The sequence below is a fragment of the Perognathus longimembris genome, chromosome 6 (genome assembly GCF_023159225.1).
Source record: "Perognathus longimembris pacificus isolate PPM17 chromosome 6, ASM2315922v1, whole genome shotgun sequence".
Lineage (NCBI taxonomy): Eukaryota > Metazoa > Chordata > Mammalia > Rodentia > Heteromyidae > Perognathus > Perognathus longimembris.
This window is the reverse complement of record NC_063166.1, coordinates 67,149,651-67,173,286: the sequence shown is the minus strand read 5'-3', so window position 1 is coordinate 67,173,286 and position 23,636 is coordinate 67,149,651. Positions and strand designations below refer to the sequence as shown.

Sequence of the window (23,636 nt, the reverse complement as noted above, 5' to 3'; positions counted from 1 at the left end):
TCACTTTTTGCCAGGGGTGGCCTCAAGTTGCAATCTTCCTATCTCTATCTGTTGAGTAGCTGGGATTACAGGCATGTGGTCTCTCTACCTCTTGAGTCAGAGACCTCTTCCTCCTAAAACCTGGTGGTGGCAAACCTCCAGCAGGTGCACAATAGAAAGCCAGGCAATGGCTGGTCATTCCCACAGCACACTCCTTATGCAGTGCAAGTGCAAGTGCACACTCAAGGATAGCACTCTACCACTTGGAGCCACAGCTCTGGTTTTCTGGTAGTTAATTGGAGATAAGAGTCTCACAGACTTTCCTGACCAGGCTGGCTTTGAACTGTGATCCTCAGATCTCAGACTTCTGAGATTACAGGCATAAGCCACCAGCACCCAGCTACAATGTGCTTTTACATATATGCTTTAGCTGGCTTGGACCTTTAAACAACCCACTGGTTTCATCACTATTTTACAGGGGTGGAAATAGGGTCAAAGAGTAAAGTGCTTGCCCACAAGAACAGCTGAATCCAGCAGGAGCCCCTGCCCTCTCTCCCCCAATGCCTAAGCTCAGGGAGGCTGCAGGTGCAAGGGCTCCTTTGTTTTGGCCCTTCCCCTGGGTGAGGCACAGATGAGCCATCGCTTCCTCTGAGCCCACCCAGGGTTTAAAACACTGCACTATGTTCCCGAGGAAAGAAAACTACAGTGCCCTTTTCTGTGTAGATTTTCCTGCTTAGAGTTGGGCCTGGCCTGGTCTGCCCCTGCCAAAGCAGCCCTATGTCAAGGGAAGACTCCCTGCATGAGCTCTGGGCCACTTAACAAGGCCAAAGGCTGAGGAAGGCTGAATGGCATAGAAGAGGCCCCCAGGCGTTAGGGATGATATTTAGAAACACAAAGTAAAAATCATTACAGGCTCTCAGGAGTTGTGGACTACGAGAACTGCAGCATCTGAGACCAATATCTTTAGGAGTGTAACACCTACGCACCAGCAAAGGGCACAGGCTGAGGCTGCTTCCAAACCCAGGTGGCTTCTGGGTCCTAAGCTTGTATGGGTGAGAAGCTTGGTGAATGTTTGGTCGTGCACAGCCTCTGAGGGCTGTAGCTGCAGGGCAGAGGCTGGGAGAGAACAAAATCCTACTCATAGGCTCTTGGAGGGGGCAACAGCCTTTACCACCAAGTGGTGCACGTTAATGCCTATGGTGCCAGGTTGGTGGGGGCAGCCAACTCCCAGCAGGCCCTGGGAGCACTGGGCTTGATTGATGATTGCTGGGCTTGATGTGGCAGTGGCAGTAGCTGTCTAGGAGCACCCAGCAGCACCATGCCAGGTAACTCCCATTTGCATAGTTTACAATGGAGGCGAATACGACCCCAGACACTATGAGTAAGAATTTCCTTGCTGGCCAGGTGGCAGGGATGAGTCTGAGGCTCACTTTATGGACACCTGGAAAAGTGACCAAGACACCCACTAAGCTTGGGCTCCACCCAAACTCAGTTAAGGTCACTTGAGGTGTCTATACTAGTAGACTTGATTTTTTTTTCCTCCTGGTACTGGTATTTGAATTCAGAATCTCATCCTGGCTTGGCTGGCGCTGTATCACTTGAGTCATGCCTCCAGCCTGTCTTTTTTGCTGGGTATTTTGGCATCACAGACTTTTCTGCCAGGTCTCAGCCTCCTGAGTAGCGAGCATAAGCTGTGAGCCACCAGTATCCCAGTGACTTCACTGATTTTTAGAAAGGAGGAAGAGTTCTGGGGTAATCATGACCTAGTATCAAAACTATAAAAATCTCTCTGTAGAGAATTCTGCATCCCAGGCTGCTCCAAGCAGGGCAGCCCGAAGGGCAGAGATTGGACTGCTTTGCCAATGTCAGAATCCCCAGGAGAAGCAGCAGGAAACCCATGTGGGGAGGAGATGTGCGAACTTCCAGCAGGTCTGGAAGCCTGGGAAGGGATGTCTTCCTCATCCAGGGAGTGCCCGGTGCTGTTCTCTGTCTCTGGCAGCCAAGAAGAGCGGCTTGCAGTCCTGGCAACACTTCTGGCTTCCAGGATTGGCTGGGGGGGTGGGGTGGGGAACAGCTCAGGTTGGTGACTGCCACTAGCCAGTGTCAGAACTCATCCCGAAGTTGAGGGGGCCTGTCCATGCCAAAGAAGGAGGACTGCTTCCCTCGGAGGTCCCGCTCTCGCTTCACAAAGGCAGTAAAGGAGGAGACACAGTTGCCAATGAAGTGGTCAGCTTGGCCAAGGATGTACAGGTCAGTCTGGGCTACCTCAGGCTTCAGGCTGACCACCTTCACCTGCGGAAAAAAGGGCAGAGAGTGTTAGCTACAGGGCTACAGGACAAGGCCAGCTTCAGCGTGGCCAAGGCCCATGGGCCATACTTTTTTAACCTTATGCTCCTGGGCTGGGTACAGACTAGAGGAAGGTTATATGTAGAGGAAAGGTAGAGAGGATGGAGTCATGGAGTCTGGTGTCTGAGAGGAGTGTGCCAAGCTGTCTAGGCCTATCCTGTGCCCTTTCCTCCAGCTTCGGTTCCACGGGCAGGCACCATGCCCATCTCTGCATCTTTACCTATGTTGTTCGTTCTGCCTGCAATGGCTTTTCTCTACCCACTTAAGTCCTGGCCAGGGCTAGAGGTGTGGCTCAGGGGTAGAGCATAAGATTAGCAAGCCAGAGGTCTTGGATTCCATCCCCAGTGCCCCAAAACTAAACACATTCTCTTCAAACAGAATCTCAAGACTCAGCTCCCATTCTGATTTTCTCAAAAGCACTATCATGGTGGGCTTCCCCTGCTAAACCTGAGCATGGGACAAACAGCAGACAGTGCCTACCAACCAGCCCCTGAGCCTGGTGTCTCCCTCTTCCACACACCCACCCCATGCAACAAGTCCTGTTTAATAAACCTTAGGATCTTTCCAAAGGTGACCCTTCCCAAGAGTGACTGCCCTTCTTCCAGTCACCACCATCTTCCACCTGACTCATGACAGCTTCTCCCTGTTCTTCGTTGCCTCCCACTGTCCGCTTACCACAACAGTCAGAGGAAACTTCTGAGTTTTATCTCTCATCTTGTCTTTTTTTCTTTGGGAAGGGGGGGACTTGAACTTGGGGCCTGGGCACTGTCCCTGAGCTTCTTTTGCTCAGGCTGTCACCCTACCACTTGAGCCATAGAGCCACTTTTGGCTTTTTTTGTAGTTCCTGTCTATGCTGGCTTCAAACCCCGAGCCTCAGATCTCAGCCTCCTGAGTAGCTAGGATCACAGGAGTGAGCCACTGGCACCCATCTACCCTATCCTTGCCTGCCAAGTTGAACACTCTTTAATGGTGCCCTATTACTTTTCAGATAAAGATGACAAAGCATGACATGCTCAGCCAGGCCTGGCTCAGCTTGCCCTTCCTCTTCCCAGTTGTCCCTAGAGCTTCAGCCCAAACCTGCTAGTTCCCTCTTTCTCTTCCCCAGGACCTACCTTTATACTTGCTGCCTCTCTCTACCTGGTTAGCGCCTACCCATCCTTCGCTTTTCAGCTCTGTGGCACCTCCCCGGGAAAGCTCTCTCTGGCCCCTGGCCTGAACTAGGCCTTCTGTTTTCCCAGTGTTCTGAGAGCCCCATTGTTATATGCACGATTCAGTTTGAAGTTTTTGCTCTCTAGTGATTCTTAATTAACATCACATCTGAATCTGGATGGGGCTGGAGCAGTTAGCTTGTTCTCCATTGCTCAGCTGGTTAGGCCCATTCTAGTGAATAAACACCTGTGGCAGAAACAAAGCTACTGAAGGAACCTTGCCCCAACTTCCCATCTGCAGTCTCTTCCTGGGTGTAGACTGTGAGCTCTGACAGGGCTCTGTGGTAGGGCCACAGCTCACTCATCAGTGTCCCTGCCTGAGTCCTGGCCCAAGCTTAGTGGAGAAGCAAAGCTTTGTTCAGAAGGAGGGTTGGATCTGAGCCTGGGGAAAGGGTCTACGGAGCGGCGGGGAAGGGTGAGAAGACTAGCTTAGGAACAGGAAATAGAAGATGGCAAGAGGCTCAGAGCGTAACAAACACATAAATGCTAGTGCTCACAGAAAAACTCCCTGGGACTCTCCAAATGCTTCAACTATATACAGAGGTGAGGGTGTGGGCAGAGCTGAGCTGAAAGTGCTTTGCTGTTCCACTGAGACTTCTGATGTCAAAAAACCATCACTTTGCTATTTGGACTATAGCAAGGAAATAATACCAGCTTCATCATGGCCAAAATCCCCCAAACAATTCCACTCACGCCCTGAAACTTACCCAATCTGTGTCATGCCCACTATAATTAGCTCTGGAATCTCTTGGGTAAATTCTGTTCCTTCTTGGGGCTTGGTGTTCCTTAGCTCTAACATGGCAGCCTCCTCACTGCTCCCCTCAGGCCAGAGTGAGAAGACCCTAGGGCTTCTCAGCTTTTCTATGGAGGAAACAGGGAGGCAAGGGACAGAAGGCACTGACCCAGCACTTCTACCACCACAACTTTCTGTCTGGGATGGCGAAAGGAGCACAATGACATAAGCAGCCCCTATTCATGGTCTTTAAGATCAGCTTAGCATTGATTGTTTTCATTCACTCTGCTTGAACTCAGGGACTAGGCGCTGTCCCTGAGCTTTTTTGTTCAAGTCTAGCCCTTTACCACTTGTGCCAGGGCTCCACTTCTAGCTTTTTGCTGGTTAATTGGAGATGAGTCTCATGGACTTTCTTGCCTGGGATGACTTTAAATCACGATCCTCGTATCTCAGTCTCCTGAATAGTTAGGGTTATAGGCTGAGCCATTGGCACCCAACTCTACAAAGTCTTCTTGAATGCTTATTAATTGTTATCTTACTAATACTCGTTATCTACTCTTCACATTTGTTATGCATGTCTGCTGTTTACACGTGTACTTCCTTAAACATTTACCAAGCATGAAAGTTCTCTCCCTATATTCATCACCACTGATTTCTACTATTAGAAAACCACAGATTTCTACTATTAGTCTACCTTTCTAGACTTAGAAAGTGTCTCAAGAGAAGAGAAAGGCCCATGAGAGTTCCCAGAAGGGATCCAGGAGCAATTACCTGGAGCAGACGGAAGAGAGGAAAAGATCTGCAGAGCTGTCTGAGTCAGGGTTGGGAGGAAGGAAGGGTCTAGAAAGGAGGGGTGTAGGAACAAGGCTGGTGGAGAGAGAAAAGGAAGTACACAGTGAGGGCTCTGGGACCAGCACAGGCTTTCCTTTCTCTCTGCGCTGTACTCCCTCCTGGCCCAAGCCTACCTTCTCTTTGAAGAGCTGCTGGATCTCGGGTACATAGCTCTCAGAATCTGTGGCAATGTAGACTGACTGGGCATTCAGTGCCCTCACCCAGAGCTTCACAGCCCGCTGGATTTCCTTCAGGTCGGGAAGGCACATGGCCATGGTGAGGGGAGTTGCTGTGCTTCGGCTGTAGCCCACACACTGTGGAGAGGCCATGAAGTGCGAGCCCGCAGTCCCGTCCTTCAGCATGGCACAGGCATTCTTCTACAGGGAGACAGGGGACACAGAGTGAGAGCAGAAATGGCCCTGTGCACCAAGAACTTGTTAGTGGAAAAAGAAAGGCTCAACATTAGTATAGGGTTCTGGGGAAGCAATCCTCCTAAGTGCTAACTAAGCATGTGCTCTACCACTAAGCTACACTCCCAACTCAGCTATATTTTAAAAAGGCATTTAAAATAGAGGAAAATGCATGGAAATAGTAACCGTGGGATTAGTTTTGCATTTTCCCCTGGTCTAGCAGAGTTATCTGGGACTTCCAGAATTGTGAACATCTGTGGTGATAAGGGACAGGCTTATCTGATTCCTGACTTCAGTGGAAACACTTCTGATAGCTCCAGCTGAGGTATGCTGTTTGCTGTGGGTCCCAGAGATAGGCTTTATCAAGTTAAGGTGAGTCCTTTCTATTCCTGGCAGATTACTTTGTGTTTTTTTTTTAAAGAAGCATGAATGGGAGTTGACCTTTATCGAATGCTTTATCCTTTTCTAAGATGATCTTGTGATATTTCTTTTTCTTTTCCTGTCCGTTGTGAGGCTGGAACTCTGGGCCTGGGCCCTGTCCCTGAGCTCTACAGCTCAAGGCTAATGCTCTACCACTTGAGCCATAGCACCACTTCCTTTTTTTCTGCCCAGGCTGACTTTACTTCAAACCACAATCTTCAGATCTCAGCCTCCTGGGTAGGTATGATTACAGGCATGAGCCACCAGTGTCTGGCTCATGATTTTTCTTCTCTAGGTGTAAATACTGTGAATTTCATTGTATTCCAGGGGCAGATTTTATTTGAGTTGCACATCCCTTAGAGGTGCTAGTCCTGGGGTAGAGCTACAGCTCCACTTCTGGCTTTTTGGTAGTTAACTGTAGTTAAGAGTCTCAGACTTTCCTGTCTGGGTTGGCTTCAAGCCCTGAACCTAAGATCTCAGCCTCCTGGGTAGCTAGGATTACAGGCATGAGCCACTGGCACCTAGCTGATTTTTACTTTTTAATATTTGACTTGGGGATCTGTGTATCTATGTTCATCAGAGAGAATGGCTACAATTTTGAGTTGACTTTATCTGAGTGTGGTATTAGTATTATTCTAGGGAAAAATAGCACATTGTATCTTCTTGTGTTCCAAGAAAGCATAGATGGGGGCTACTACTTAAATGTTTGGCTGTAACAACTCAAAATATTCTAAATCTGTCTCTTCCTTGTGTGTGAGAGAGAGAGCCTAGGGTGTGTGAGATTACCTCATCAATTAATAAGTGCATTTTGTTTTGTTTTGTTTTTTGTTTTTTTTTTGCCAGTCCTGGGGCTTGGACTCAGGGCCTGAGCACTGTCCCTGGCTTCTTTTTGCTCAAGGCTAGCACTCTGCCACTTGAGCCACAGCGCCACTTCTGGCCGTTTTCTGTATATGTGGTGCTGGGGAATCGAACCCAGGGCCTCATGTATACGAGGCAAGCACTCTTGCCACTAGGCCATATCCCCAGCCCCCATGATAAGTGCATTTTAATCTAATTTGTTTCTATATTTAAAATTTTTCAACAATGAGCATTTCTCAGTGGGGAGAGAGGGACTGGTACTAAGGCTTGAACTCAAGGTCTTGCACAATTTTCCTTTTTGCCAGTCCTGGGGCTTGAACTCAAGGCCTGGGCGCTGTCCCTGAGCTTTTGTGCTCAAGGCTAGCACTCCACCACTTTGAGCCATAGATTGATTTTAGGCGCTATAATCTATCTATTTTTTTAGGGTGGTGGTAGTGGTGGTCAATTTGAGTGGTTAATGGACTTTCCTGCCTGGGATGGCTTCAAACTGTTATCCCAGAACTCAGACTTCTAAGTTGGTAGGACTTCAGGTATGAGCCACTGGTGCCCAGCAGGTCTCTCACTTTTACTTGGTTTTCTTGTTCACACCTCTAATCTGGCATTTTTCTGGTTAATGAGGCAGGATTTGACAGAATTTTTTTTGCCCAGGCTGGCTTCAAACCATGATCCTTGAGGTTTCATCCTTCTGAGTAGCTAGGGTTACAGGCATGAGTAACTGGCACTCAGATAATTCCTGTGTAAATTAAAGAGACTATTTATACTGGTTCTGTTGTTTTCCCGTGGGTGATAATCTAATGAGGGTTTGCATACTTACACAGCCTCCAAATTCTGGAAGGGTGACATCTCTATTTTTTGGGAACCCCATTCCCTTCAGTGTTTTGTTTTGGTTGGGGGTATGTGTGTGTGTGCATGTATGTTTTAGTGTTGGGGATGGAACCCAGGGCCTTGTACAAGCTGGGTAACTACTCTAACAGTGAGCTATACCCTTCAGCGCAGCCTGTTTTTCAACAAGGAGCCTCCTAGCTTACTGCATTAGGACAGAAAACTCAGAGGCTACAGGCCTATCTTCATCTTGCTGCCTGGTCAGGATTTGGTTGAACGGCAGTTTATCCATCTGCAAAGTAAGGATACAAATGGGAGCTGTTAACATGAGAGCTGGCCAGCAAGCACTCTAGGGTCACAGGTCTGCTGCAGCAGTATCATGAGACACAATCCCACAGATTTGGATTCCTCACAGAGAAAGCTCTCTGCCCAGGCTGGGACCAGTGGCTAATTCCCACAGGGATAAGTTCTACTCAGGCACTATCAGAGTTAGCCAGAGAGAGGAAGGGGGAGTTACCCAGTCAGAGCCAATGCGTAGATGAATGCCCACATAAGGACGGATGAGGTGGGCACGGATCTGAGCCTCTCCTGTCTTCACCATTTCATTTGACCACACCATGTACTTCTGGAGTGACCTGTGCTCCTCTAGGACAGGGAACTGGGCTGGTGCCCCTGGCAAGGCAAGCACTGGATGCTCCTTTGGAGGAAATCTAGGCATAGATGGAATGAAGAGAAGTCACACAGAGGATGCACAGAGTCTGGCTGCTGCCCCCACGGAAAAAGATGGCATTGCACCATCCTCCAGAGACCCTGCAGAGGGGCCCCTGTAATGTGCAAGAGGCACAAGGGGTTGTGAAATCCCAACGGGCTGATAAGAAATCTTGGTGGCGGCAACAGGCACAATATGCAATTCTGTCCCGCCACACGGAATTTACAACCCTCTTTGCTTATTTAAGAATTAAAAATTTACAGTAGAGCATTCCAACCTTTTATATGTCATGCTGGCTTCCAATCTGTGGTGTGGTAATTCACTCCAGGGTGGGGTGTCTGGACCAAGCCTTTGCTCTTTTACCCACATGGCGGGACTGAGATATACAGGTGCTCACAGAGGTGACGAGCCCCACTCACAGGGACTGTGCACACTAGATTAATTCACTCAACACCTATCGAGTACATAGTTGACTGCCTGCTATGTGCAGGGACCCAGGAAAAATGAGGAGCCCTTGTGGGATATACCAAAGACTGTAGGTGCCTCCATCGTGCCCTCTTCAGACTCTCTCTCTGCGTTTGTACAATATGTGTTTCACAATTATTTTGCACCTGTCTTTTCTGCTGGACCAAGGATTCTTGGCAGTGCCTCCAGTGTACCTAGATCAAATGCCTGGCGCATGTGAGAGCTCAGTAAAAAAAAATTTTTTTAAATTAAAAATTGCATGTGTACCAGTACTGGGCTCAAACTCAGGGCCTGCACACTATATCCCAGAGCTTTTGTGCTTAAGGCTGACACTTTACCACTTGATTCATAGCTCCACTTCCAGCATTTTTTTAAATAAAAACAATACCAAGGCATTTATTGTCACCTGATGATAACACAAGGTCATCAGAATTGTGCAAACATCTTAACAAAAGGGCTCATCAAACAATATGAATGGATGTTTTCTTAGATTCCCAGCAAAGAACACTAAAAAAAAGAACCCAAAAATCAAAAAACAAAAAGCAACTGTATAAGATTCTTAACTTCTCACTTCACTGATGATTCCTAGTTGGAGACACTTTGTAGTAGAGTAATATTATCTCCTTTTAGCATGATCCGACATGATTTATAGTTGGAGACATTTTGTAGTAGAGTAATATTATCTCCTTTTAGCATGATCCGACCCAGTTGTTTTCTTGACTTGGTTTTAGAATGAATTTCTTCTGTATCATCTAACACAAGGCTCATGTATTCATCAAAACCAATGATGCAGCCCTCTATCTGCATATTCACTTGCTCATAGAGCCACACCTGAATCCGAGATCTATTTTGTAGGTATCTGAAGATGAGGTTGATGGGCTGCACCTTCACCTTCTGCACCTTTTGGCCCTGGCCACGGTACGCCATGGTGGAATCTTAAAAAGGCCGCATGGACCAGCATGCCTCCCCAGAAAGCAACTTCTGGCCACTTCCAGCTTTTTGGTAGTTAATTGTAGATCAAGGTCTCACGGACTTTCTTACCTGAGTTGGCTTTAAACTGCGATCCTCAGATCTCAGTCTCCTGAGTAGCTAGGAGCATGCACGTGAGCCACCAAACCCAGCTCGGTAAATACTTTTTGACTGATGAGTGGAAGGAGCAAGTTTGTGTTCACTTTTCAGCTAAACCAAGACTGTCTCCGCAACATGAAACACCCGCTCCATAAACTGGCATGCACTTTCAAACCCCAGATCTCTACATACTTCTCTTCCCTGGAATACTTGCTCCTGCTAGTTGAAATTCTTTACTAAACATTCGAAAGAGGCACAGCCACTCTGGAAAACAGAGTGGCAGTTCATTTCTTATAAAACTAGTCATGTGGGCTGGGAATATGGCCTAGTGGCAAGAGTGCTTGCCTCGTATACCTGAAGCCCTGGGTTTGATTCCTCAGTACCACAAATATAGAAAATGGCCAGAAGTGGCACTGTGGCTCAAGTGGCAGAGTGCTAGCCTTGAGGAAAAAAAAAAAAAAGCCAGGGACAGTGCTCAGGCCCTGAGTTTAAGCTCTAGGACTGGCAAAAAAACAAAAAACAAAAACAAAAAAACCACACAACACAACCAACTAGTCATGTAATTACCATATGACCCAGCAATGGTACTCTTGGGCATTTATCTTAGAAAAATGAAAGCTTATATTCACACACAAACCTAGGCACTAGTTTTCATGGCAGCTTTATTCACAATTAAGTTCAGTAGCCCCAAACAGAAAATAACCCAGATATCTTTCAACAGGTAAGTAGGGCAATAAACAGTACCATCTATACCATGGGATGCAATAAGCTATCAACATAGCCAACAACTTGAGGCTTTCAAAGAATTATCTAAAGTAAAGAGACAATCCCAGAAGGACACATATTATGATTCTGTTTAAATAATAATGAAATGGTGAAACAGAGCAAAGAACAGAAATGGCTAAGGGTGGTGTATATTTAAAGAGATGGGGCTGGGAATGTGGCACAGTAGTAGAGTGCTTGCCTAGCATGCATGAAGTCCTGGGTTCTATTCCTCAGTGCCACATAAACAGAAAAAGCTGAAAGTGGCACTGTGGCTCAAGGGGTGGAGTGCTAGCCTAGAGCAAAAAGAAGCCAAGGAGACTGCTCAGGTCCTGAGTCAAAGGCACAGGACTGGCACACACACACACAGTACACACATACACAGACACAGAGAGAGAGAGAGAGAGAGAGAGAGAGAGAGAGAGAGAGAGAGAGAGAGAGAGAGAGAGAGAGAGAGAGAGAGAGAGAGAGAGAGAGAGATGGGTGTGGTTATAAACTGGCCACAAGGGTCCTTATGATGATAGAAAGAACAATTCAGAATCTTACTTGTGGTGGTAGATACATAAAGCTGCACCTGTGATAAAACTGCACCTAACTAAACACACACACACACACACACACATACACACACACACACACACACACACACACACACACACGGAAATCTGAGTAAGGTAATTGGACTGTATCAATGTCAATATCCTGGTTGTGATATTGCACTATAGTTTTGCAAAATGTTACTATTAGGAAAAAGTAGGTAAAGGGTATGTGAAAAAAAAAAAAAAAAAGCTGGGTGCTAGTGGCTCATGTCTGTAGTCCCAGCTACTCAGAAGGCTAAGATCTGAGAAACACAGTTAGAAGCCAGCCCAGACAGGAAAGTCCATGAGACTCTAATTTCCAATTAATCACCAGAAAACTGGAAGTGAAGCTATGGCTCAAAGTGGTAGAATGCTAGCCCCGAGTAAGCTCAGGGACAGCACCCCCAGGCCCCTTAGTTCAAGCCCTAATACCAACCAGGGGAGAAAAAAAAAGTGTGTGTGGGGGAGGAGATATCTTTTTGTTTTATTTTTTTGCTGGCTGTGGGTCTTGCTAGGGCCTGGACACTGTCCCTGAACTTTTCTACTACTTTGAGCCATAGCTTCATGTCTGGTTTTCTAGTGGTTAATTAGAGGTAAGAGTCTCATGCTTCCTGCCTGGTCTGGCTTTGAACTGTGATTGTCAGATCTCAGCCTCCCGAGTAACTAGGATAATAGGTGTGAGCTATTGAGTGCCTGGTCCTAGTTCAGTTTTTTAACATTCTACTTAATGGTTTAAAAGATGTGGCCTCTTCCACAGTACTGTGAAATTTATGTATTTAAGCTTGATAAAGAAAACTTTTTGGGGGGGAAAGATGTGGCTACATCATCAAATGAGCTTCTTGTCATGTTAGTGCTTCTAAGTGTTCCAGTGTGCAAGAATAAACCGCAGTTTACCTGTCCCTTGCCCTCCTGCTATCTGTCTGTGAGGTGTCCAATCCTTCACTCATACAACAGTGATGCAGCGAATGTGCTACTTATTCTTCGCACCCACCCCAAACATGGCCTTCAGCAAGCACCTTCTAAACCTCCAGGTCAGCTGCCACTCCCAGGCCCCAGATCCTTGGGGAGGACTCCCCATCCCACATTTCCACTGCTGCCCTCAGCAACCTGATGTGCTCGGCAATCACCATCCCTGCTGTGGGGACCCAGCATCCTGTTCACCACAATTCTCACAAACATCAGTCCTGTGCCTCTGCCAAGTAAGCAAGAGGCCACAGCCAGGCCCCATAGGGTACTTGGCTTGTGAGACCATCTATTTACTTATTGACCTTATTGCATGACAAGCAATGTTCTGATTGCTTGATGTATATTAACTCATTTGCTTTCCCTAAGAGCCAGGTGAGGTGTGATTACTATTCTTTTTACAGACGAGAAAATTGAGTTACTAAGTCCCACAGCTGGGAATTAGTGGAACCCACATCCCCAACTCCTCCATTTAATTCCCATCTCCTCACCCAGTCAATGAGCAGAGCACCTCAGTGGCTGAGTTAGTGACTTACTCTTCTGAGCCACAGAAGAGTAATATTAGGGCTAGCTCAGGCCTTCACACATATCATGTGCCATAAATATTTTTAGAATGAATGAATGAGAGAGACTAGGGGACCTTACTAGAAAGACCAGGTTGGGGGGCTGGGATATAGCCTAGTGGCAAGAGTGCCTGCCTAGGATACACGAGGCCCTAGGTTCGATTCCCCAGCACCACATATACAGAAAACGGCCAGAAGCGGCGCTGTGGCTCAAGTGGCGGAGTGCTAGCCTTGAGCGGAAGAAGCCAGGGACAGTGCTCAGGCCCTGAGTCCAAGGCCCAGGACTGGCCAAAAAAAAAAAAAAAGAAAGACCAGGTTGGGTTGTTAGGAGGTGGAGGAGGAAAAAACTGGTATTACCTGAGCACCTATGGGACCACACCCCCAGCTAAGCTCCTTTCAGATGTTACCTGGAAAGACTTCCATTTCTTTGTGTATAAAGACAACACAGATCTGTGGACAGAACATGAGGCAATAACCTGTGAGGCTCAGGATAGAGTGAGCATGAAATAAGTAGTAGCTCTTATTATTTATTAAAGATTCACATAAATATCCCAGCTGACCATGCAATAGCTCTATGATCTTGGGCAACTTAACTTCACTGAGCTCAGCTTTCTTACCTGTACAATTGAAACTGAGGCTGGGGATGTTGTAGCTCAGTAGTAGAGTACTTGCCTAGCACGTGTGAAGCCCTGGGTTCAATCCTCAGCATTGTTTTGTTGTTGTTGCTGTCATCTTGTTTTTGTGCCAGTCCTGGGGCTTGAACTCAAGCCCTGGACATTGTCCCTGAGTTCTTTTTGCTCAAGGCTAGGCATGCTCTACCCTTGAACCACAACTTCATTTACAGCTTTTTTGTTGCTTAATTAGAGATAAGAGTCTCATGGACTTTCCTGCCTGGGCTGGCTTTGAACTGCCATGCTGAGATCTCAGCCTCTAGAGTAGCTAGGATTACAGGTGTGAGTCATTATCTTTAAAAACCAAGCCAAGTGCTGATAGCTAACACCTATAATCCTAGTTACTCAAAAGGCTGAGACCTGAGGATGGTGGTTTGAAGCCAGCCCAGACAGGAAAATCCATGAGACTCTGTTTTTCTTTTGTCAATTGTGAGGCTTAAACTCAGGGAGCTGGGCACTGTCCCTGAGCTTATTTGCTCAAAGCTAGCACTCTACCACGTGAGCCACAGATCACTTCTGGCTTTTTGGTGGTTAATTGGAGATAAGAGTCTCACAGACTTACCTACCCAGGCTGGCTTTGAACTGAATTCACAGATCTCAGCCTTCTGAGTAGCTAGGAATACAGGTGTAAGCCATCAGTGCCCAGCTCTGTGAGACTCTTATCTCTAATTAACCACCAAAAAGCCAGAAATGGAGCTGTGGCTCAAGTGATAGATTCTAGCCTTGAGGAAAAAAACTCAGGGACAACGATCAGGCCCTGAATTCAAGCCCCAGTACAGTCACAAAAGAAAGAGGGGGGGCGAGAGAGAGAGAGAGGGAGGGAGAGATGGAGGGAGGAAGGAAAGAAGGAAGAAGGAAGGAAGGAAACTTGTAATAACAGCCACTGCATAAAACTTGTCATAGGATTAGATAAGGTTTGAGAGTGATGGTGGTTAGCTGCTTCTACCTGTCACGCACTTCATGTACTAAGTAGCAGATACCATTAGTGTTCTTTCCATTAAACCGGGGGTAAAACAGGCCAGAGAGCTGGGGTGGCTTGAGAAAGAGAAGGGCTAGGGCAGAGCTCAGGTCCAATTTACACTTAGTCCCGTGCTCACTTCTTTACATCAGTCTATCTCTGACCTATTAAATGTCACGTGCTATGACCACACCTGAATTCATATTCTCCTCTTACCTCCTAACCCAATCTGACTTCTAAAAAAATGGGGGAGGGGACAGGCCTAGGAATATGGCCTAGTGGTAAAGTGCTTGCCTCATACACATGAAGCCCTGGGTTCGATTCCTCAGCACCACATATATAGAAAAAAGCCGGAAGTGGCGCTGTGGCTCAAGAGGTAGAGTGCTAGCCTTGAGCAAAAAGAAGCCAAGGACAGTGCTCAGGCCCTGAGTCCATGCCCCAGGACTGGCAACAAAAACAAAACAAATTAAAAACAATTTTTTTTTTCAGTGCTGAGAATGGAAGGGCCTTGCACATGCTAATAAGCAAGTGCTATCTCACTGAGCTAGATCTCCATCCAGCCTTCAGGCTGCCAGTCAAGCCAGGGTCTTTCCTGCCATGCTACATCACCAAGAGCAAGTGCACCATGGGAGCTATCATCATAGACAGGAGCTCCCTGAAGGCCAGGGCTGGGCCTTCCTCATTTTTATACATCACCTTTGGCCTCTAAATACTGTGTCTCACACATGACAGATGCTCTATAAATATTTCACAGCCTGTGCCTATGCCCTGCTAACCTATATTTTAATAGAACCTACTGGCACACAATTAATAAAGCACAACCTGTAATTATGAAGGTGACATCACTTTTCAGTCTACACCTAAAACTGTTCTCCAGGAGCTGCTTCCAATTTCCACCTTGAGAAGAGGAAGGCAGCAGGGGAGTGATTCTCACGCCTAGAGGAGGAAATCGAGATGCATGTGACTGCACAGTGTTCTTTTTATGACATCCCTTATCAGCCGAGAAAACTTGCTCAACCTCGTGGCAGGTCAATGTTCCACCGTGTCAGGCCTTGAGACAGGAACAGATCACACGGGATCCTAAGTTCAACAGACAGAGCACCTACACCTTTGGTCTCATACATCTGGGTGAGGTAGAGGGAGAAGGCCAGGAAGGTGCTAGATGCCTTTGAGCCCCAGGCCCCTCCCAGAACCCAACGCTGCCACCCCATCCAAGTACCTCTGTGTCCATTGTTCTTTGTAGGAGGCGCTGAAGGAAATGCCAGCAAAGAGCTCAGACTTATTGAAACTCACATCAAACTGATCCCAGAATGGGCCAAAGGGGTTTCCTTCCTGCAGAAAGAGAGTTGTGGAAGGCTCATTGGTGGGGGAGGGGGGCGTGGGGATGGGGCTGAAACCCTGCAGGTGAGGCGGGAAGGCTGGGTGGTACGATACAGGATGAAACCCTCACAGGATGGCTTCCTTGGCTGGGGCTGAGGAGAGTCCTTGGCTTCTGTTCTGCTTTCCAGCAGACTATTCCCCAGTGTTGGAGGGACTTTTTCCTGCTCACATGTCACATTCCACTGGTCCTGCAGCATTGGTATGGGTCGGTATTGGGGAAGGAATGGACCTTGGGTTGGAACCACGGACTAGAGCTTCCATAGACAAAATTTTAAGTATGGATAATATAATGCCCTCATTTCCCCCTCCCTCTCTTTTTCCTTCTCCCTCTCTTTTTCCCTCCCCCCTTTCCTCTCTCTCCCCCTTTCTCTCTCCCTCTCTCTCTACCAATACTAGGCTTGAACTCAGGCCTCATGTTCTTGCTGAGCTTTTTTACTCATGACTAGCACTTTACCACTTAAGCTATGCCTCCATTCCCAGCTTTTTGCTGGTTAATTGGAGATAAGAGTTTCTCAGACTTGTCTGCCCAGGCCAACTTTTAATTGCAATTCTCAGATCTCAGCTTCCTAAGTAGCTAGGATTTCAGGCATGAGCTACCAGTACTCAGTTCAATGGCCTCATTTTCAAGATAGAAATGAGGGCTTACAGAAGGTAGGACAGGTGTCCAAGGTCACACAGCAGGTGAGAGCAGGGCTGGGGTTACACGCTAGGTATCCCTTCTCAACTTTCTCAATATCCTAGCCACTCCCCTAAACTACAGCAAACTACACTAAAAGGCATATGTGAGGACTCAATTATTCTTAAAGTGTCAGAACCTTACAAAGTTGATGAAATATGACAGCTTCTCATCTTGAGAGCAAGAAAGTGATCAAGGTAAGAAGGTGAACAATAGAGCTATATTACCTAGAGCAGAATTCCAGCTCTACTACATTTTCTGTGTGACCTTGGCAAAATACTGAATCTCGCTGCTATATGCAGTGTCCTCTCTATGCAATAGGGGCCCTCCTCTGTAAAGGAGCAGTAATAGGAGATAAGGGTTTCTCAGATGTATACATATTAACTTTATTTTTGTTTTTATTGGTCGTGGGGCTTGAACTTACATATTAACTTTATACATATTAATTTATTTGAGGACTAAATAAGTTACTATGTATAAAGTTCTTAGCAAGATATCTGACGCATATTACAGCATGTGAGCATTGGTTATTATTACTGATGCAGTACTCCGTATCAACCAGCACTCTTAGGCCTAGCCTCATGCATGACTCTGAGCAAGATGAAGCAGATAATAAGTAGATAGAAATAAAGGCTTAGAGAAACAGAATAATACTGCTAACAATGGCCAGAAATAGACTAAAACTTCTATCTCTCTACTGTAAACCTTCTGCGTACATTCTCTGCAAGTTGCAAACATGTAGTCTCAGGGGCCCAAAGGACATGGAAGAGGTGGAAGGGCCCCCAGACCCCCCAGGCCCTACCTTCATGGGACATGTCTTCTTATCGGGGCTTCGCTGAGCTGCCACCTCAAAGCAGTAGGCCACCCGTTTCTCAGGGGGCCAGTGGGTGGGTGCCAGCTTCTCCATGAAGTCTTCCAGGCTGATGACCCGGTGGTAGGCCTGAAGGGGCTCTAGCTTGAAGTACTTCTGATAAGACACATGGAGCTACAGGGGGAAAAAAAGGAAAGAAGAGGCAGGTGTTCCTTCAGTTTCATTTTTAATCACTCATTAAAATTATACATACTAAGGCCCAGAAAGCTTAGATGACATGACATGGCAATGAGAAACTTTTAGATAAGGGTGAATGAATGCCTGAACTGGCAGAGTGCCTATCTAGTTTGAACTTGCTGGGGAATTCAACCCAGAGCCTTGTGCACACTGTTTTTGTTCTTATTGTTTTGCATTTTGGCTCTGATTTGTTGGTTTTCTTTTTCGGTGAGTCATGGGGATTGAACTCAGGGCCTGGGTGCTGTCCCTGAGCTCTTTGCTCAAGGCTAGCATTCTACCACTTTGAGCCACAGCTCCACTTCCTGTTGGTTTGTTTTTGATACAGGGTCTCACTATGTAGCCCTGGCTAGCCTCCAACTCTCCTGCCTCTGCCTCCCAAGTGCTGGGATTACAGGTATGTGCCACCATGCCACAGATCCACTTCCAGCTTTTGGTGGCTAATTGGAGATAAGAGTCTCACAGGGGCTGGGAATATGGCCTAGTGGTAAAAGTGCTTGCCTCATATACACGAAGCCCTGAGTTCGATTCCTCGGCACCACATATATAGAAAAAGCCGGAAGTGGTGCTGTGGCTCAAGTGGTAGAGTGCTAGCCTTGAGCAAAAAGAAGCCAGGGACAGTGTTCAGGCCCTGAGTCCAAGCCCCAGGACTGGAAAAAACAAAACAAAACAGAGTCTCACAGACTTTCCTGCCAAGGCTGGCTTCAAACTGCAATCCTCAGATCTCTGTCTCCTGAGGAGCTAGAATTACAGGTCTGAGCTACTGGTACCCAGCTTGATCTCATAATTTTTGCCTAAGTAGCTGTAGGTTTGAGGTAGATTAATTTCTACCTCAATCTACCACTTGAGGGAGATTAAACCTAATCTCAAATAGATTATAGATTTGAGCCAGGCTGAGGAAATGCTGTCTACAACTGGTTTCTTATGGCAGCAGGACTTTTGAGGACCCCTAATGTGCTACTGTGCAAATCTGTAAATGTGGGAAGACAGGGATTGGAGAATACTATTTCCTAAAGTGACTTACTTAGCTATGCACTCTTCTAGAATACATAGTTGGTATTCCAACAAACAGATTTTGCGCACCTTAACTATTAACAATGAGGTATTATAGCTGAGGAATTTTCAGCAAAAGTAATACAAAGTTAGCCTTTTTTTGAAGGATTACTGTGGTGGCAGAGGAGAGAATATACTGCTGATAAGACTAGAGGGAGAATAGGAGGCTACTGCAATGGTCCTTGTATTAGTTCAAGCATGCATTTAACATGTACTCATTATGCACTTCATATACACCTCAGTGAGAGAGGGAGCAGCCTGAACATGTAGAAGAGACAATGGAAGGTAAAGTGGAGAGTTTGAGGGCTGAGTATGTAGTAGGGGAAGCATTTGGGATGACTTCCAGGTTCCTGGCTTGGTACCCAGGTGAATGGAGGTGGCTGGAATTATACACAGTGACACAGTTTGAGGGGAATGATGCCAAGCTCAGTTCTAGCTTTGTAAGTTTGAGAAATCTGTGGGACATTCAAGTAGGCTTGAGACTTTAAAAGTCAGAAACACAGGCCTGTGTTTGGAGAGGAGGCTGTACCAAAGATAAATTGGAGGTTCATAGAGAAAAGTAAAAGGCACAAGAGTCAACAGGAAGTTACAGCAAAGCAAGTAATGGTAACATTAGTGACTACTATTTACTGAGGGCTGACAGCACCAGGTGCTGCATTCACCCCTTCATAAGAATCTATTCTCAATTAAGTCTAAGAAGCAGGTATATAACTATCTCCAGTTTACTTTATGAAGACATGCAAGTGTACAGAACCTAGATGACTCATTTGAAGCCACAGAGCTAACAACAAACAAAGGAGAACATAACAGCTCCACAGTGGGTGAAGACAGAGGAGCCCCTAGGGCAACAGGAAAAGGACAAAGCAGAAAGGTCAGTACTGCAGCAGAACAGGTGATATCTCAGAAGCTGGAGGAGCAGGGAATCTCCTGAAGGAGATAATCGTGGGGTGGGTGCCACTGGGAGGTCAGGTAAGATGAAGATTGAGAAATGAACCCTGGATTTAGCAATTCTGAGCTCCCCGGTGACACCAGTAAAAGCAGTCACAGTGGGCAAGGGGAGCCCAGGTGGGGCAAGTTGAGAAACCCATGGGAAGCAAGGAAGTAGAGACTTAGTGTGACACCTGGCTAAGAGGGAAAGGAAACAATGCAAGCGAGCCAAAGGTTGATGCATGGGCAATGTCTACACAGCAAGTCAAAAAGAAAAGAGGGGCTGGGAATATGGCCTAGTGGCAAGAATGCTTGCCTCGTATACATGAAGCCCTGGGTTCGATTCCCCAACACCAGATATATAGAAAACAGCCAGCAGTAGCACTGTGGCTCAAGTGGCAGAGTGCTAGCCTTGAGCAAAAAGAAGCCAGGGACAGTGCTCAGGCCCTGAGTCCAAGCCCAGGACTGGAAAAGAAAAAAGAAAAAAATCGCAATACCAACAGACCTAGCACTGACTTCCTTAGGTCTAGATTCTTTATTTATTTATTTATTTATTTTGGCCAGTCCTGGGCCTTGGACTCAGGGCCTGAGCACTGTCCCTGGTTTCTTTTTGCTCAAGGCTAGCACTCGGCCACTTGAGCCACAGCGCCACTTCTGGCCTTTTTCTGTATATGTGGTGCTGGGGAAGCGAACCTAGGGCTTCATGTATACGAGGCAAGCACTCTTGCCAGTAGGCCATAATTCCAGCCCCAGGTCTGGGTTCTTTACCCTGAGAAGCTCAGCTGATTCTAAGAGAGAGGCATGTAACAACATTCAAGGCATGTTACTGTGAGTAGCTCATTCGATCCTCCCCATAGGAAGTAGTGAGAATTCTTACCAGGCTATGAAACAGGAGGAAACTGAGGCACAAAAAAGGTTGAGTACCTTACTTAAGCTACCTGATTGTTAAGAGGCCAAGCTAGGGTGTGGTCTGAGGTGCTCTGGCTTTTAATTTTTGTTAAGAGCCTCTTCAGGACTAGAAGTATAGTTCAGTGGTAGGAGTGCTTGCTAATTAATATACACAATGCCCTGGACTTGATATCCAATACTGGGGAAAAAATATTCAAATGCAGGTATGCAGAGAAAAAAGCTGTAAGAACGAAATGCAGTGTTTTGTATAACTAAGTATAATTTCAGACATCTACTCAATTTTTTTAAGTTGATTCAGTAGATACTAAGTTCCTATTTCCAACTCTTTGGGGATACATTGTGAAAAAAGACAGACACAGGGCTACTGAGAGACAAAAGAATAAGCTAGGAACTAGAGGACACTAAGCATGCCTCACCAAGAAAACCCTTTGATGGGATGAGAAGAGGTGCTAGATTCAGAATGGCTGAGCTGTATGGCCTTGGACATACTGCTAACTAAACTGTGCCTCAGTTCCTCCTTCAAAACTTACAATAGCGCCCATCACCTTTTCTATGTGTGTAGATGCTGATCCTGGGGCTTGAGCTCATGGGTGCTATCCCTGAGATTTTGTGCTCAAGGCTGGTGCTCTATCACTGAGTCACAGTTCCACTTCGAGCTTCTTGTGGTTTACTAGAGATAAGAGTCTCACAGACTTTCCTGCCTGGTCTGACTTCAAACTGCAACTCTCAGATCTCAGCCTCCTGAGTAGCTACGATTACAGGTGTGAGCCACTGGTGCCCTGCTCCTTCACCTATTTACTAATGACAAGGTACAGAAGGTAGAGCCAATCAGGAAATAGAAATTGTAGGTTCAAGTCATAGGCTCTGGAGTCAGTCATGGGCTTGAAGTTAGCGCTACTGTCCACAGATTGTGGGACTTGGGGCAAGTGAGCTAATTTGTCTAAACCTCAGTTCCCTCATAGGAATGAGATGTGGGAGCAATGAGCTAATCCTCATGAAATGCTTAGAATAGTGTCATGATGTGGTGCTGCATGTCAGCCACTGTGACTCCAGGGAAGATTTTTCTTGGTAGGAAGAAAGGCAAGCTCAGAGGACCAATTTACAATGACAATCCACTACTCAAAGCCCTCAGAGGAGGGCTTGGAGTTAAGCAGAGGCCAGCACAACTGGGACAGAGTGGACAAGCCAAGGTCAGCGGGAGTACTCACATTGGTGAAGGGAGGCTTGTGGTGCTGGTACTCAATCCATGGAGGTACAGCCAAGGTGCGATTCAGCAGTTTTGCAAATGCCAGAGAGCCCAAGAAGTGATCAGCCTGGTTCCCAAAGCGACCTGGAAATGGTACACTGGGCATGAGGCAAAGCATGGGAAATGCAGGGTTCAGAGAGGATGTGGAACCAGGACACCAAAGAGAGCTACGGGGGCTGCAGCATGAGAGCAAGTGTGCAAGTATGGCATCCAAGGCTCTGTGGACCCTGTTCCTTCTGCCTCAGCCACTCTAGATTCCTTCCCATCTTCTCAACACACTAAAATCACCACTCTACCCATTGTCTTTGCCCTTGTCTGAGCCAGGAGTACCCTTCTACTTCTTCCTCCAATGAGGGGATGACTCCAATGCCATTCACTAAGATCCTTTGACTAACCCTTCTCTACACTCCCCTTCCTCTGCTTCCCACCTTGCATTTAAGTTCTTCACTTTTCCTCAAATATATTCTTTTACTTCCTGGCTTTGGTACCGGCTGTTACCTCAGCTTGAGGACCGGGTGGCAGGGTCCTCTCTGATTTTATTTATTTATTTTTGCCAGTCCTGGGGCTTGAACTCAAGGCTTGGGCACTGTCCCTGAACTTCTTTTACTCAAGGTTATCTTTCTACCACTTGAGCCACAGCCCCACTTCCAGCCTTTTCTGTTTATGTGGTGCCGAGGAATCAAACCCAGGGCTTCATGCATGCTAGGCAAGCACTCTAACACTAAGCCACATTCCCAGCCCTCTGATCTTTTCCTGTTATCCCCAGATCCACATCCAGTCACATTCTACAAATATTTATCAAAAGGCCACAACATTCCAGGCTCTGTGCCGGGTGTCAAGACCTGAGGTTGGGCAAAAGACAAGAAGTCTGTCCACAATGCCCTCATGAAAACTGTTAAAACTGGATAATTTCAAGAAAGGTTTGCTGATGGGAAATAGCAAGGAAGAGATTCTTTGGGCAGCGATCAGTCCTCCTCTCTGGTGACATGTACAGTAAGACCTGAAGGACAGGAAGGAATCAGTATGAGGCAGAAGGGATGGGGAGGATATTTTGGGAAGAGGGAATGGTTTAGAAATCTGAGTGTGTGAGGAACAGAAAGGAGGTAAATGTGGCTACACTTGCATGGTCAAGGGAGAAGGCTGTTGTGGGGATAACTAGCAGGGAGTCCTTTCAGGCAGGGCCCTGAAGGCCATGGTTAGGAGTCTGAAAGCCACAACAGGGTTTTAGGAAAGCATGACTTTGACAGTGACGAGTCACCACTTGGTTTATATTGTGCCCTTCAACTGGCCCCTTATATTCTCTCTCCTCTTTATTTTCCAGACTTCATCATCTACAACTACTGTAATTACTTAGTATTGATGCTTATCTTCCCCATCTGAACCTAAGAGGGCACGAGGTTTATCTCTCTTATTCGCCATCACATTCCCAGCAACTGAGGTCCACGCCTAGGAGAGAAAAAGGTGTCACACGAATACTTGATGGATGAATGAAATAAGAGCCTGGAACCCGCGTGGGGGCAGTCACGTCGATTCCTGCTCAATGAACTCCATTTCCTGGGCCTCAGACGTCGTGCGAGTCACGTCACCTCTCTCAACCTCAGTTTCCTCATCTGTCAAATGGCAGGTGGGACACAGTGGTTCCCCCCCCCCCCCGGAGTGACAGGCAGAAGAGCAAATCCTGCCCAGCTCTGGGGTTCTCTCTGGGACCTGTCAAGGCCTCTCAGGGTGCCTCGGAGACGCGGCTTCTCCTCGCCCGGCCTCAGTTTCTCCATGTGCGCAGAGGGCTCGGGAGGCCTTACCCATGCAGGGACAGTAGAGCAGGTAACCAGCCGGGTCCCAGGAGCCCGCGGGCATCCCGGGGTGCGGCAGGAACAGCACGAGGAGAGAGGCTCTCAGCGGCAGGGGCGGCAGCGCCCACGCGGAGGCGCCCATGTCGGCTCCGAGAGCCCAGAGCGCCTCGGCGGCGGCGGCGGCGACGAGGGCGGGCGGGCGGGAGGAGCGAGAGCGTCCGCCTCGCTCCCGGCGGCCCCCGCGCGTCGCCCGCGCGCTGCCCCGG

At 47.2% G+C, this 23,636-nt stretch overlaps 2 protein-coding genes across 2 annotated transcripts; both read right to left on the bottom strand.

Moving 5' to 3' along the window:
* Nucleotides 1–915: 915 nt before the first annotated feature.
* Nucleotides 916–23,570, bottom strand: Pofut1 (protein O-fucosyltransferase 1). Its single transcript, XM_048348996.1, has 7 exons — nucleotides 23,380–23,570; nucleotides 21,543–21,664; nucleotides 17,203–17,385; nucleotides 15,564–15,676; nucleotides 8,125–8,317; nucleotides 5,232–5,474; nucleotides 916–2,271 (listed from the first exon to the last, which is right to left on the bottom strand). The coding sequence occupies exons 1-7, from the start codon at nucleotides 23,510–23,512 to the stop codon at nucleotides 2,083–2,085; spliced, it is 1,176 nt and encodes a 391-aa protein (XP_048204953.1). The 5' UTR covers nucleotides 23,513–23,570; the 3' UTR covers nucleotides 916–2,082.
* Nucleotides 9,175–9,766, bottom strand: LOC125353367 (small nuclear ribonucleoprotein E-like). The gene has a single exon (XM_048348997.1). It carries the CDS (start codon nucleotides 9,706–9,708, stop codon nucleotides 9,367–9,369), a length of 342 nt encoding a protein of 113 aa, XP_048204954.1. The 5' UTR covers nucleotides 9,709–9,766; the 3' UTR covers nucleotides 9,175–9,366.
* Nucleotides 23,571–23,636: the final 66 nt, after the last annotated feature.

Coding starts and splice junctions, on each gene's coding strand:
- LOC125353367 (XM_048348997.1), bottom strand. CDS start 9,708: ATGGCGTACCGTGGCCAGGGCCAAAAGGTGCAGAAGGTGAAGGTGCAG.
- Pofut1 (XM_048348996.1), bottom strand. CDS start 23,512: ATGGGCGCCTCCGCGTGGGCGCTGCCGCCCCTGCCGCTGAGAGCCTCT. Junction 21,665..23,379: donor GCTCTACTGTCCCTGCATGG/GTAAGGCCTCCC, acceptor TACCATTTCCAG/GTCGCTTTGGGAACCAGGCT. Junction 2,272..5,231: donor AGCAGCTCTTCAAAGAGAAG/GTAGGCTTGGGC, acceptor TTTTTTCCGCAG/GTGAAGGTGGTCAGCCTGAA.